General features: G+C 49.1%; 2 protein-coding genes across 2 annotated transcripts; one reads left to right on the forward strand and one right to left on the reverse strand.

The window, feature by feature from the left end:
* Window positions 1-5,258: 5,258 nt before the first annotated feature.
* HRG_10084 (uncharacterized protein) lies at window positions 5,259-5,436 on the reverse strand (the record flags this gene model as incomplete). Its single annotated transcript, XM_044868555.1, has 2 exons — window positions 5,259-5,309; window positions 5,341-5,436. The coding sequence occupies 2 exons, from the start codon at window positions 5,434-5,436 to the stop codon at window positions 5,259-5,261; spliced, it is 147 nt and encodes a 48-aa protein (XP_044716552.1).
* A 3,027-nt stretch (window positions 5,437-8,463) lies between these two features.
* HRG_10085 (pregnancy-associated plasma protein-A domain-containing protein) lies at window positions 8,464-9,853 on the forward strand (the record flags this gene model as incomplete). Its single annotated transcript, XM_044868556.1, has 4 exons — window positions 8,464-8,518; window positions 8,612-8,697; window positions 8,762-9,300; window positions 9,364-9,853. 4 exons carry the CDS (start codon window positions 8,464-8,466, stop codon window positions 9,851-9,853), a joined length of 1,170 nt encoding a protein of 389 aa, XP_044716553.1.
* Window positions 9,854-13,005: the final 3,152 nt, after the last annotated feature.

Here is a 13,005-nt window from a genome sequence, read left to right on the forward strand (position 1 = left end):
AAGGTAGCCCTTAGGTTATACCGGCCTTTAGTAAGAAGAACTTAGTAGCTAGTAGCTAGGCCTTCCTTTTAAAGGTTTTTATTAGTTAGTCTTTACCTTCCTTAACTAGCGGTAGGATATAGGTTGGTTTTAATAGTAGCCTACTATAGAGTCTTACTTACCTCTTTATATTTTAGAGCTTAGTATTATTAGCGCTAAATTCTTTTAAGAACTCGCGCTAATAAGCCCTCCTTACCTCGCGGATAGTTTACTTCTAAGCTATAGACGCCTTATATAAGTCTTCTTAGTTCGCCTTATTCCTTTCTTACTTATACTTCCTCCTCGCCCTCTTAGCCTCCCTTATTACCCTCCCTACCTCTAGGGTAAACTATATATTACCCTTAAGTAATACTTACCCTTAACGCGGAACTATAGCTATCGCGATCTATACTAAAGTAGCGAAGATATAGTTTAGGTCCTTATTAATATCCTTAAGCGTCTAGAATATTAGCTAGTATAGTCTTAGTTAAGATATAGTCTTAGCTTTAACTAGCTTTACTTTTACTTCTTTTTACTTTAGGGCTAGTTTAGGTACTTAGGCCTAGGTATCGACCTATAGTATAATAGTTTAAGGGATATAGTCTAACCTAGTTAAGTCTAGGTTAGGCCTAGTATACTATATTCTAGTCTTTAGTATTACCTAAGCTAGGTCGATAGTACTATCCCTTTAGCTATAGAAAAATCTTATATACTCCCCTCTTAAGGTAGTAAGTTTAAGTTATAGCTTTATCGCCTCTTATATAAGTTATATTACGCTATCTAAGGTTTTATTATATTTATCTTAAAGTAGGTAATAGATATTAAAGTCCCTTACTATTACTATAAGGTACTTTAGTTTAATTACGCTTAAGTTATATAGCGCTCTTACCCTTACGGCCCTTAATAGTAAGTAAATCGCCTATAGTTTAATACTATCCTTAAAAATTACCTTACTTTAGTTTAGTCTAAACTAAGGCGACTAAGTCCCTAGCTTAAGCCTTTTATATATATATAGCGTATACCTCCCCTTTTTATAGACTAAGCTATAAGGCGCCGCTTTAAGGGGGGGAGGGGCCGCCTCTTAGTATAGCTTTTACTTCTTATAGTACTATTAGGTTAAAGCTAGCTTAATAGTAAAGCGCTAACCGAGCTAGCTTATATCTCTTTTATATATTCTAGAATAATACTTTTAGTTATATATAAGTAAGGTCGGGGTAAGAGGGGTTATTTATATAAGGAGGGAGGCGCTCTATCTCTTAGCGCTTCTCTATCTACTATACCTATAAATATCGTTTATACTTAGTTCGGCCTCCTTAGCCCTATTAGCCGGCGGGTATTTTAAGCTCGACCTCTTATCCTAGCGCGGTCTACTTAGTCCTTACTTTTAGACCGCGGTCGATTTAAGAACGCCCTAGGTTTTAATAGTAAGGAGTACCTATTACTTAGCGTATATCTAAGTATTTATAAACCGTTAAAGTTAATATAAGTAGTTTTCCCTTACCTTTTCCTAGGCTTTATTTACTATAGGGTAGGTCTAGGTCTATAATAGGTAGTCCCCTTAATATAAGATATAGTTATAGGGGATTTTGCCTTTCTTAGCCCTATATTTATCCTTACCTCTATTATATACTATACTCCTATATTAACTATAGATTTATATCGATATATATCGCTTAGCGATATAGCTATATCTATAGTAATTATAGTACCTCTATAGTTAAACTAACTTATTATAAGGTTTATATTAAAAGATCTATACTTTAAGAACTAAGCTTAGGTTATAAAGCCTATTAGCCTCCTTTAAGCTACTAACCTTAATAAGTATAGTTATTATCGTTAATATCTTAGATTAAAGGTATAGCGCCTAGGCCTAAAAGACCTTAACTTTATTTACCTTTATAATCTTATAGAGTAATCGCTCCCTATTTACTATCGCTACCCTTAAAAGGACGTTCTTAGCGACTACTATATATATATAGTAAGAGATTATAGCCTTTAGTTTAAATATAGCCTTAACCTAGCCTTAGTCCCTTTAATAGGCTCTCGCTATAATATTAAATATAACCGCGATATCTCCGCTTTAAAGGCGCCTTACCGCTATAGCGCTTATAGCTTTTAAGGCTATATTTACCGCCTTTACTATATCCTTTAGTTCGCGGCTTAGGATTTTAAGCGGTGCCTTAATAAAGACTACGATAATCTTATATTTATAATATAGTAGGACCTATTTTACTATAGCTTTATATTAAGTTAGTCCCTTAGTCTCGGCTACGACCGCGGCCTAGGTTCGCTTAGGGCCCCCTAGGCCTAAAGCGATACCTAGGCAGAGTTCTTCCTTAACTACCTCCTTAATTATATCCTAGATTATCGTCTTAAAGCTCTTATCCGCGTAGAGTACCGCCGACGATATACTACTAGCGCGGCTCTTTACCTTAGAGAGCCGTTCGACTACTACCTATACCCTACTAAACTATACGCTTAGGATAAAGCCCGCGAGTTCGTTATATATTACTTTTTCTATAAGGTCGCTCGGCGCCTAGGCTAGTATTATATCGCTGCTTTAGGTTTATTAACTCGCCTTATTAGGGTATATAAATTTAGGTAGCGTCTCTTTACGCTATACGCTTTAATTAAGCCTAGTATATTAAGGGCCGCTACTATATCTACCTACCCCTTAGCCTTAGCGTAGTATTACTACTAAGGGTAATTAATACTACTAAATTAATTCCTAGTATTAGTTAGTATTTTAGTCGCGATATATACCCGCTATAGGCGTATATCGGTTTTATAAGAAGTTTTTTTTCTATAATATCCTTACTACGCTATATTATAATAGCCGTTTAGGCCCTATTTCTTATCTATTATAAACTTTATCTATAGCCGGCTAAGGAAGAAGTAAAAGGACTTAAGCTTACTATCCTAAGTTAGCTAAGAAAGCGGCTTTTATATTAGTAGTACCGCCGCTATAACTAATATTACTAAGGTCGTAGGGGTTAACGCTAGTCTTATAGACGGCTCCCTTAGTATAGCGAGAACCTCGTTCTTCTCGCTAGCCGTCGCGCTTTTAATCGCTTCTAAGATAGCTATAATACTTCCTATCCGCCTAGGGGTAGCGGGTGCTCCTTAGGAAGCGGCACCTTTTCTAGGGAGATATCTATTAGATCTATTAGTTAATAGCTTATACTATTATAGAGTAGGTAGAGGCGTATATATAGGTACTATTTATAGGATAATATTAATAAACTATATAGAACTCTTTTATACGCGGCTAGCCCGCCCTTATATATATAGGATCCGGCCCTCTATATATAACTATATAGCTTAGGCCGTAGCCTAAGCCTATTACCTATAATAGTTAAAGACTCTTATATTTATATACTATTCTTTTTTACTTAGCCTTATAGTAGCTATATCCCTTATAAGAAGGGTTAATAATAATAGCCTTTAACTACTAAGTTAAGTAGTAAGAGTAGGTTATATAACCCTAATTAACTAATATTTAAACCCTCCTTAGGTAAAAAGGGGCGGCTAGTATAATATACTTATATAGTATAAAGCACTAGCTACTAAATTAACTTCCCTTTTATTATATTTACCTTCCCTTTTTATAAGATAAAATTAAGAGCCTCCTTTATTTTTAAATAACCTCCTTAAATAAATAATAAAGTAGCCGAATTTAATATTAGAATAGCCTTATATTTATTAAACTAAACGCTCCTTTACCTATTACCTTATTATCTAGAAGCTAGGGTAATAAGGGGGTATATTAAGGAGAGTAAGTATAAGAGGCTATAGTTATACCTAGTAGACCTAATAGTTATACCTAAGGAAGCCTACCTAACTAATATAAATCCCCTAGCCTAAGGATATTATATAGGCCTAACTTAGGTATAGGAATATCTTAATGCCCTTTTTTAGCTAGCTATATATAGTCACTATACCTATATAAGCCCCTCCCTTATCCTAATAGATAGACCAAGACATGCATCACTAAATTCACCTTTCTATGCCCCTATTTCTTCTACTGTGCTCTCAAGCCCCTGCTTGAGAGTTTCCTTACGTAGACGCGCTGCCGTGTTGGCGTGAGCTGCCTGACCTGCTATCTCGGCATCGCGAAAGACTTTGAATATGTCCCTTGCGATGCGGTCGACTAGGTTAGGTGTGAATCCGGCTCGACTAGGGCGAGCTCGATGCTGGTGTGTGACGTTGAAGTAGAGGCAATATTTATCGCCAACGTCCGGGAGCAAGTTTGCCACTGCTTCATGTCCGATGACTATAAAGTGACCTAGGCAAGCCCCGTCGGCGCCAATGCTAAAGGACGTTGCGTCGTTCGGTATGGCTTGCTATTTGTCCGATGGGTCTGTAAAGACGACCGCTGGGATGGATGTCTCCTAGAGCCTATTGGCCAGGTCATCGTCGATCTCTAATTCTTCGACTGCTCCGAAAATGGTTGCTACTGTGCGATGGTCCGTATTGGCGAAGGACGTCTGAGGTGCCAGTGGAGCTTTGGGCTTGGTCATATCTATGCAGACGTTCCCGAAAGCGAGGTCGTCTAGTCCGTTGCGCGTGTTGACTAGTGCTTTGAAGAACGGGTTGATGTTTGCAATGGGAAGGGAAAGACCTGATTAGTTGGCTTGGAAGGTGGCGCGTCCGTAGATTGGGAAAAAAGCGTGAGCTGCATAATTGATCTTATGCCATTGATCAAGTCTCGGAAACCTATCGCTATGTTTATCAAAGTAGCAGGGTTTTTGCGGCGTCGTTGAAAATGTGTCGCCATGGGATGATGATGATATCGTCTTTGTTGGCTGAGAATTCGACACGCAGGATCGTCGATGTGCCGGCGGGAATTTGTTCTACTGGGCTGAGTTGGTTGACTGAGCGTCTTGCGGGATCGATAAAGGCGTTGAGGACTTCTTCGGATTTCTTCGATTTGGTACTATGGTTCATACTAGTAACGTCGGGGCTATAGTTATTGAAGAGTGCACTGAGGGTGGCAGTGTCCGTTGCGTCGAGAGCTATGACTGTAGCTGGCTCGTGAAATTTGTCGGTTGTCGTATGTATCTCCGCAATCGTCGGTGCGTATGCATAGTTTCGGACTCGTCCTCTGATCGAGACGCGCGGAAGGCAGAAAGGTCTATATTCATAGCGGGCTTCTGTGAAGAGACCTGCGACGACCCTTCCTCCGACTTGTCGCATGGTATCTTGTGTGTATCCATGCGGGAATTGTCCGTTGACGTGAATTAGGCAATGATGCTAGTCGTCGAAGGCAGCTCGATGCTGGGCGGCTTGCCCTGGGGCTGAGGTGTCGGCCGATCCAGCAACTTTAGGTTGCTCGGAAGTATCGATGTCTGCCTGCGCTGCTTCCTCGATGTTGGGCTGTTCGATGGGGGGAGTGTTCGGATGCTCGGTGGTGGCCATGGCTGGGTGCTTGGGGGATGAGATGCCCATCGCATTAGAAGGAATGTGAAGTGTAGGGAAGGGGACCTTGTGCTGTCAGGAAGGTCGTCCCTGTGTTGATATGCGTGTGCGTGTGGAGAGAAGTTCGGAGGATGGTCGTGCTTTTTATAGGTGTTGGGGAATGTGCCGCCTGGGTGCCTGAAGTGTTAGGCTTGTTGTTGACTGCGGTGTGCTGCCGCTTTGGTTTGCTTGGGCTTGCTAATCTAGGTGGGTAGAAAAAGGTTTCTAGCGAGGTTTCGCCTTTGGCGCCGCCAGGTGGCTGGCAGCTGTACGCCGTGGTTACGTTATTGGGCTAATTGCATAGAACCTTTGAGAATGCGAATGAGGTGAAAGAAGGATGTTGTAGTCAAAAGAGGTAAAAAAATCCCAGCCCTGTCCCGAAGGAATATGACGGAGCTGGGGGCGAGGGCGCCGCGCTAGGCGTTATCCTCGAGTTCATGTCGACAAGATTAAGGCGCTTTGTCGATAGTTGTCGTGGGTTGGAATCAATCGAGGAGGTGAGGAATATCTCGTTGAAGATTCTTAAGTGGTTCCTAGGCGTGTCCTGGGTAGCCTATCTAGTTAACCTTGAATTTTGTGCGTCCGACAAGACAGAGAGAGAAAGAGAGAGAAAATATCCGTTGCGGGTACGCCCGTCCGTGATGGCGTCGATGATCAAGTCATGCGTCGACAAGTGCAAGCTGTATTTTGAACCGAGACTGCAGTCGAAGACCTTATGAACGTCCAGCTGGATCATGATTCTCACATTGCCTGCAGGGCGTATGCCCACATGGGCTTCGATCGAATCCCGGTGTAGGATTTACGCAATGTTTTGCTCCAGCACTGTTCATAAAGCCGCAATGGTGGCACCACCAACCAAACGGTGCAAGGTTCCGGTTGGCGTAACATCTGTCTCTGGCACAACACCGTGGATCGAGACAAAAACGGTGGCAAGGGAGGCACAGTGCAATTGTCTTCCGGTCCGGCGGTTGCGACGCTTCGCTCTAACGGCCTCTGGGCAATCTTCGGGATCGGCAGGTTCATACCATTTTTCTCCACGTTGGTGCCCGCACCTATCTCGGGTAGTTATATAATTATGGCCAAGAAATTGAACGGAATCAAGTTTGTCGGAAGGACGATGCATATTTTTGAAGCCGGGGCGAGGCATGCTAGCTCTATATTGTGCTTCTCTCTTTGTTAAATAACCTAGCCGCTCTTTCACGGCCCATTTGAAAGTGATTGATGACCAACAAATCCTACTACATGACCGCAAATGGTACTCGTAGCCGCGTGCTGCCTGTTCGTTTCATTAGCCCCCGCCCAATAATCATGGGAGCAGCCAAACAACCCCAGTCGCCCTGCATCACAGCCACCTGGACAGGTCCCTGGCGCGTTGGCGTCAAATAATTCCATTAGCTTTCCGCTCGCAGACTTTCTAGCTCCATCTATACCATCTTTACAGCTCTATCCAAGATGAAAGTCTCGACTCTCGTCCCCTTTCTCGCCGGACTGGCCGCAGCGGCCCCATTCGAATCGCATGATTGGTCTTACACCGATGGCTTAAACCAAGGAGTAAGTAGCTTTATTCCCGTCTATAAGCTGAATAGTGCACTGACTCTTTGGGCGGCTATAGAGTCAGGAGGCGAACATAAATTGGGTCCTTCACCTGGTTACTCCAGCCTTTCACAATAAATAGAAATATATGTCGAAAGAAATACAACTCGACCACAAAATAGACGAGATATACTGGACCCTTGCAAAGGACAAGGCCAGCTTAGAGGCCTTCACTGCTGCATACGAAAGTCTATTTAAAAAGCGTCAAGTTGCCTTTAGCCGTATAGCTGACAAGGCTCAAGACTTTAATCATCACGTAGACGTCTTTTTATTTATTTAATGAGCGACATATCTTAGATCAGTTATATATCTAGACTTTACTAAAACTCGAATTTGGTTTTAAGCGAAGAGACTACCGCGTCGGGTCGTAGTATAGATGCTGTCTTTGTCGTCTCCAGTCTTGTTCCATCAACCCAAGCCCCTGGCCAGCTCGAGAACACCCCATTTCCACCGAGGTTAAGCCCCTTCCTTTGATTAATACGAAGCCAGCCACCGCCCCGGCCTCGGCCTCGCCATCTATTTCCCGAATCACCGGGCCCTATCCGTCTTTTAATCTTCCCAGCAAAGTCTTATCGCCGGCGCATGAGCCCATCTCGAGATGGCGCGGTGCCGACATGCCACGTAGACGCTGGGCCCTTGCGTCATGTCGCTTCTCCGCCGGCGCCGCCAAGACTTGGCCGCTCGCAGCGTCCTGCCAAATGCCGAACGCGGCCCCGCCGCATGGGAGACCTAATTAACGTGGGAATTTGATTTTGCGGGCGCTGAGTTGAGCTGGCGATCTCACTACCCTGGGCCATTGGAAGTTTATCGGGTCAGTTGTCTCTCTAAGGGGGCCATTTCTCAACTACAACTCCTTCTCGAGAGTTGCTTGGCGCAAATGTCAATATCGTGCGTGATTTTCCATTTCAAAGGTACCTTCAAGCTGGCACGCTTTCCTATCAGTTTGAAATAACTATATTAATCGTCTGATGTGGTCCGCCCCCTGTAACTCTACCCTAAATTGAAGCTTATGAGCACGCCCAGAAACCTTGCCATATATATGTATATGTGCAGAGAGTTGTGGGTCGGGACGAAAGCACGTCGGCGCCGAGCCTCGCGAGCCCGAGCCTGGTTGTGGACGCTACCCTAGGCCGAGTGTGATCCTCGGGTGTGGGTGCTGCGGTAACGACGACGGAGGCAACGGAGAGTCTAGCCAACTTGAGGCGGTTCCGGACTAAAGAGCGCGGGCAGCAGGAGAATGAGAGAGGGTCGTGTAGCATATGTGGGAGATGCAACGGTAGGACCAGGAGGCATATATAACCCCTGCCGCCGTGCTCTCTTTTCTCAAGCCTGAGACCACTCAGACTTTGTCCACGACACAAACCCCCCTTTTTCTCCTTTTGCATTATCCTCGCCATGTGCTTCTGGACTCGGGCCTTGATGGCCGGCCTCGCGGCTTCGGCTGCCGCCAGTTGAGGTTCCGCGTTCGAGCACCGCGGCGTGGGCGTTGATGTCTCACCGGCCCTGGTTGCCACTGATGACGGGGCGCTCGTCCAACGATCAGATACGGGCGAGGTCGAGAGCTTCGCACTGCTCACCATTAACGTGACGGCGCATCTTGTAGCCACCTCGAGCGGCAAGCATCTCAGCGTAAGTTTCGTTGCTAGATACGTATCCCAGCACTGCACATTGGTGTTCTGACTTGTGTCTATAGCAAGAGGCCCTGGAAGGGCAGATGGACATCATTAACCGCAGCTTCGCGCCGCATAACATCACCTTTGTCCTGGTCGAGACGGAGCGCGTCGTTGACCCCCTTTGGAGCATTGACATCGACGGAATACGCATGATGTGGGACAACAACCGCGGCGATGCCCGCACGCTCAACCTGTACTTTGTCGAGCGCTTTGACGCGAACTCGACACAGTTAGGCTTGCCGTACGCGCCGCAGCGGCTGCCCTTAGACCTCGGCGCGTACAGGGTCGACGGCGCCGTCATTGCGTCGTACACGGTGCCCGGCGGGCTCGGCTGGAAGGCCGCCACGTGGGAAGGCAAGGCGGCGGTCCGGGTCATTGGCCACTGGCTCGGACTGCTCGACCCGTCCATCGGCGGCTGCGAGGGCAAGGGTGACCTGGTTGATGATACGCCGGCCGCAACGGGGAATGCGTCGCTGGGCATTTGCCCAAAGGGCCTGGATTCGTGCCCGGACCAGCCTGGCCTCGATCCCATTCACAACTTTATGAGCGCCACCACCGAGTAGGCCGTGCCCCGGGATGTGAAGCCAGCAAGTCATGGACCAAGGCTAACATCAGAGGGCAGCTCCTGCAAGACCGAGTTCACGCCCGGCCAGGGCCGGCGCATGCACCAGCTCTGGAACCGGTTCCGCGCACCGCACCGCGCCCCGACCAGACCCCTGCTGGCCCCCATCGCGCCGCTCGAGGGAGAAGGCAAGCTGCCGTACTACTCGCGGCCCGTGAGCATGATGGCGGCGCTGGTGGAGTGCCTGCCGCACGAGGCCAACGTGACGCGCGAGGCGCGCGAGGCCTACTGCAGCACCTTCATCTACTGCTACTTTGACACCTGGAGGGCCGCCGACACGGGCGAGAAGTACACGAGCAACAACACGTGGGTCGAGTGCGAGGACGCGCGCGTCGCGCCGCAGACCGACGAGGAGGCGGGCGTGGCGAACTCGGAGAGCATGCCGGCGAGGGTCAGCGCGCGGCGCGTGGAGAGGCGGTGGTGGCCGCTTGCTGGTGAAGAAATGTTCGACCTGTGGATGTATGGCGGAGAGGGTGCGATTCCCTTTTAGAGTCTCGAGCAAAGATAGGTGTGAGTTGGGGAGAGTGTCTTGGCTATCCGTCTTTTGAGAGCACTCGCTCGTGGCGGTCGTCTCGCCGCCAAAGCGTATGATCGCGGGAAGGGGGAGGAAGGGGTAGAAGCCTGGAAATCGCATTGGCGAATAACTTGAAGAGTGCTGGACGTGTCAAGTTGGTAAAATACCGCTATACCGAGCAAAATAGGAGTACGCCCATTTGGGGCATTGTAAGTCACTCTCTGCTCTGGCAGGACGAAACGAAAGAGTAGACGTGAGAGTTTGTTTCAAGTGCCTGCGACGCCGTTTGTAGAACATGGATTCCAGATCTGCTCCTCGGGACCGGGAAACTCTGCGTCTACAAGCATGTACATGCACGTTTCCATGGCCAAGCGTCCGGAGTATACGGAGTACCACTGGGTAAATGTAGGTCGATGTATGCATGCATGCATGTCATACATATTAGCTGCCGTACGTACATACCGCGATGCAGAGATGGAGACGGATCGCGGGCGAGCATTGCACTGCAGCGGCGGCAGCCAAGAGACGTCGGGCTCGGGAGGAGGGGGAAGGGGTCCATTTCGGCTGGGAGTGTCTCGGCCGGAGGAGGTCAGCTGGCCTGGGCCTGGGCGACGGGGTTTTTGCTCGGAAAAGACTCGCGTGGGTAAGCCTCTGACAGCCTGTGACTTTGCCGTCGAAACGAGGCGACGAGAGGGAGGCGTCCGGGTGAACGGACGAGCCGCGGAGAGAGAGAGAACGGGATGCCGTCCCTGGACGCTCTAGACGGGTCACGATGCTCCATCGGGGACTTGGAATGGAGGGGTTGAGGGGGCAAAAGCGCGCCATATTTCTTTAGCAAGCGACCGAACGTTAACGCACCTACCGTGTCTCACCCTTTTCTTTTTTTCCCCTCTTGTCTAGAGTCATGGAGCAAAGCGAGCATGAAGAGGGGGGCGGGGGACGGAGAGGGGTCCATCGAGGCCGTCAAGTGACCGAACGGGCCGCGCGAGGGCATGCCGTCCCTCATCATCCGACCTTGTCACGATGTCGCACTGGAGGCATAGCAGAGACATTGCGATGGAATAAAGAGAAAGAGACAGTTTTGAGAATCAATGTCGAAGAAGTGTCGGCTTATCAATCGCGGCGGTAAGCCTCGTAGATACCTCTCATCAGGTATCGCCTCGGGTGATGGAGTGATGGACAAGGGGAGGTACAGTAAGTACATGATGTGTTAGTTCAGACTCAATGGCACTCGTGAGGCGCAGCGGTCAGTTCAGCACTGCTGTAATTAACAGTAACCACTAATTAGTGGCCTGCGCTTCTGCCTCTCGTTTGTTTTTTTGCCAATGGCTTCGGAAAATTCGCTCCCGGCCCCGTAACTCGCCCAATTAGTGAGCCCATTGGTGTACGAAACATCGGTGCAAAGAGGCAATTGTACTGTACAGTAACTATACATGAAAGACGAGTGTGTTTCTGTCTTTTGGCTTATCGATAGGCAGACGGCTCCCCCAAGGCACCAGGCATCCTTGCAAGCATGCACAGTGTGGGCTGACTGTTTCGGCTCCTTGGCGTGTGACTCACCACCCTCTGGCGGTGATGACTCCTCCGCGTCTTCCTCTCGTCGTCCCCTGCTCTCTGACTTGCTCCGGGGTTAAGAGAGTGCGTCTTCTTCCCGCTTCCTTCTTCTTCCGAGCTTGTCGCGGCAACAAGGGAAAATCTGGCCTCGTTTCTGCGCACACGCCCCCCGTTGGCCGACGGACGAACAGACGGGGCCGGGGGGAGGGGGGCGTGGCAGGACGTCTTTACAGCACAGCACAGTACTCCGTGCACAGGCAGCAAGGATTGGCCAATCGGCGCAGGCTTGGCCAATTGACTTTGGCGACCCCGGCGGCCTCCCATGTTCCAACAGAAGCTCATACAGCCGTCGTCGACCTCTCTCCTGTCAATGGTCAATCACAAAGAAGCCCTCTGCATCTCCAAAACACGTAGAACCAACACAAAGCACGGCAAGAGGGCGTGTGGGGAGCTGAAAAAGGCGCGTCTTTAGCATCGAGGCATAGGAGAATGGGCCACTCGGCCTCCACTTGCCGCCCGGCCATGCTTGCCTCGCTTTTGGGCAGCGACAGGTACACAGACGAATGTGTGTACGAATATCCGAGTAGCAGTGCAGTCACGACGCGATAGAGTTTCGCCGCAGCACGCATGGAATGCGGCAGCCCTATTTCCGTATGTACGTATGCATGCCGGGCGCTGTCTTCTTGACCTTGGCAGGCGACGGCCACGACCAAGGCTCGCTCGTGTCCGAGAATGAGGCGGGCGTTGGTTGATGGCGGCGACCGTTGTGCGGTGTCGACATCTGGCCCCTCTCTCTCCACTGTGCTCTCCACTTGCACGCGCCCCCAACCTCGAGAGTCGAGCATCGCGCAAGATCCCGGAACTAATAATGCGCATCAAGGGCTTCAATGCGGGGGAGGGGTACTTTTTGTCATGGCAGAATGGGCCAGAGGCCATTAATGCCATGGCCACCTCTTCATCATGGTTGCAAAAGGCCCGCTTGTCGTCGGGCCTCGGAAACCGAGTGCTTGTGCTTGCGATCGCGAGGCAGAGAGCATGTGCCGGTGGTTGTCGGCGCGTCGGGCCGTTGTGTCGTAGGCGGTCGTGTCGTAGGCGGTCGTGTCGAAGACGAGAGACGCCCGTCAACTGTACGGTAGATGCCTGGGCTGTGTGTGTCCGAGGGCACTTGCGGGAGGCAGGCAGGTGCTATCTTTGGACGGGCCAATCACATCCCGTAGTGGGGCCTGGTGTGCCTGATGACCTTGGGCGCCGGGCGGCACCTGACTGGCTGATGGAGGGCGTGTTGCTAGCGGCCACGCCCTTGATTGCCTTACGCGTTGCCTTGAGGGTTGCCTGGGTGGAAGATGCCGCTGATGGTGCCAAGGTAGCGAGACATGCAGAGCAGGCAAAAGTCGCCTTATCATTGTCCAGTGTCGGCTTGGCCAAGGCAATGGAAGCTTTCTGTGCAGGTGCCCAGCGGACATGTTAAGCCTGAAGACGGACACTTGGTGGGGTTTTGGTGGTGCACAGTGCGAAAGTTTCCACAGTGCACGATTGTCTGTCTCTACTCGCCATCGGCCCTCCGCTTGTTTCGT

This window comes from Hirsutella rhossiliensis (assembly GCF_020360975.1).
Source record: "Hirsutella rhossiliensis strain HR02 chromosome Unknown scaffold00014, whole genome shotgun sequence".
Lineage (NCBI taxonomy): Eukaryota > Fungi > Ascomycota > Sordariomycetes > Hypocreales > Ophiocordycipitaceae > Hirsutella > Hirsutella rhossiliensis.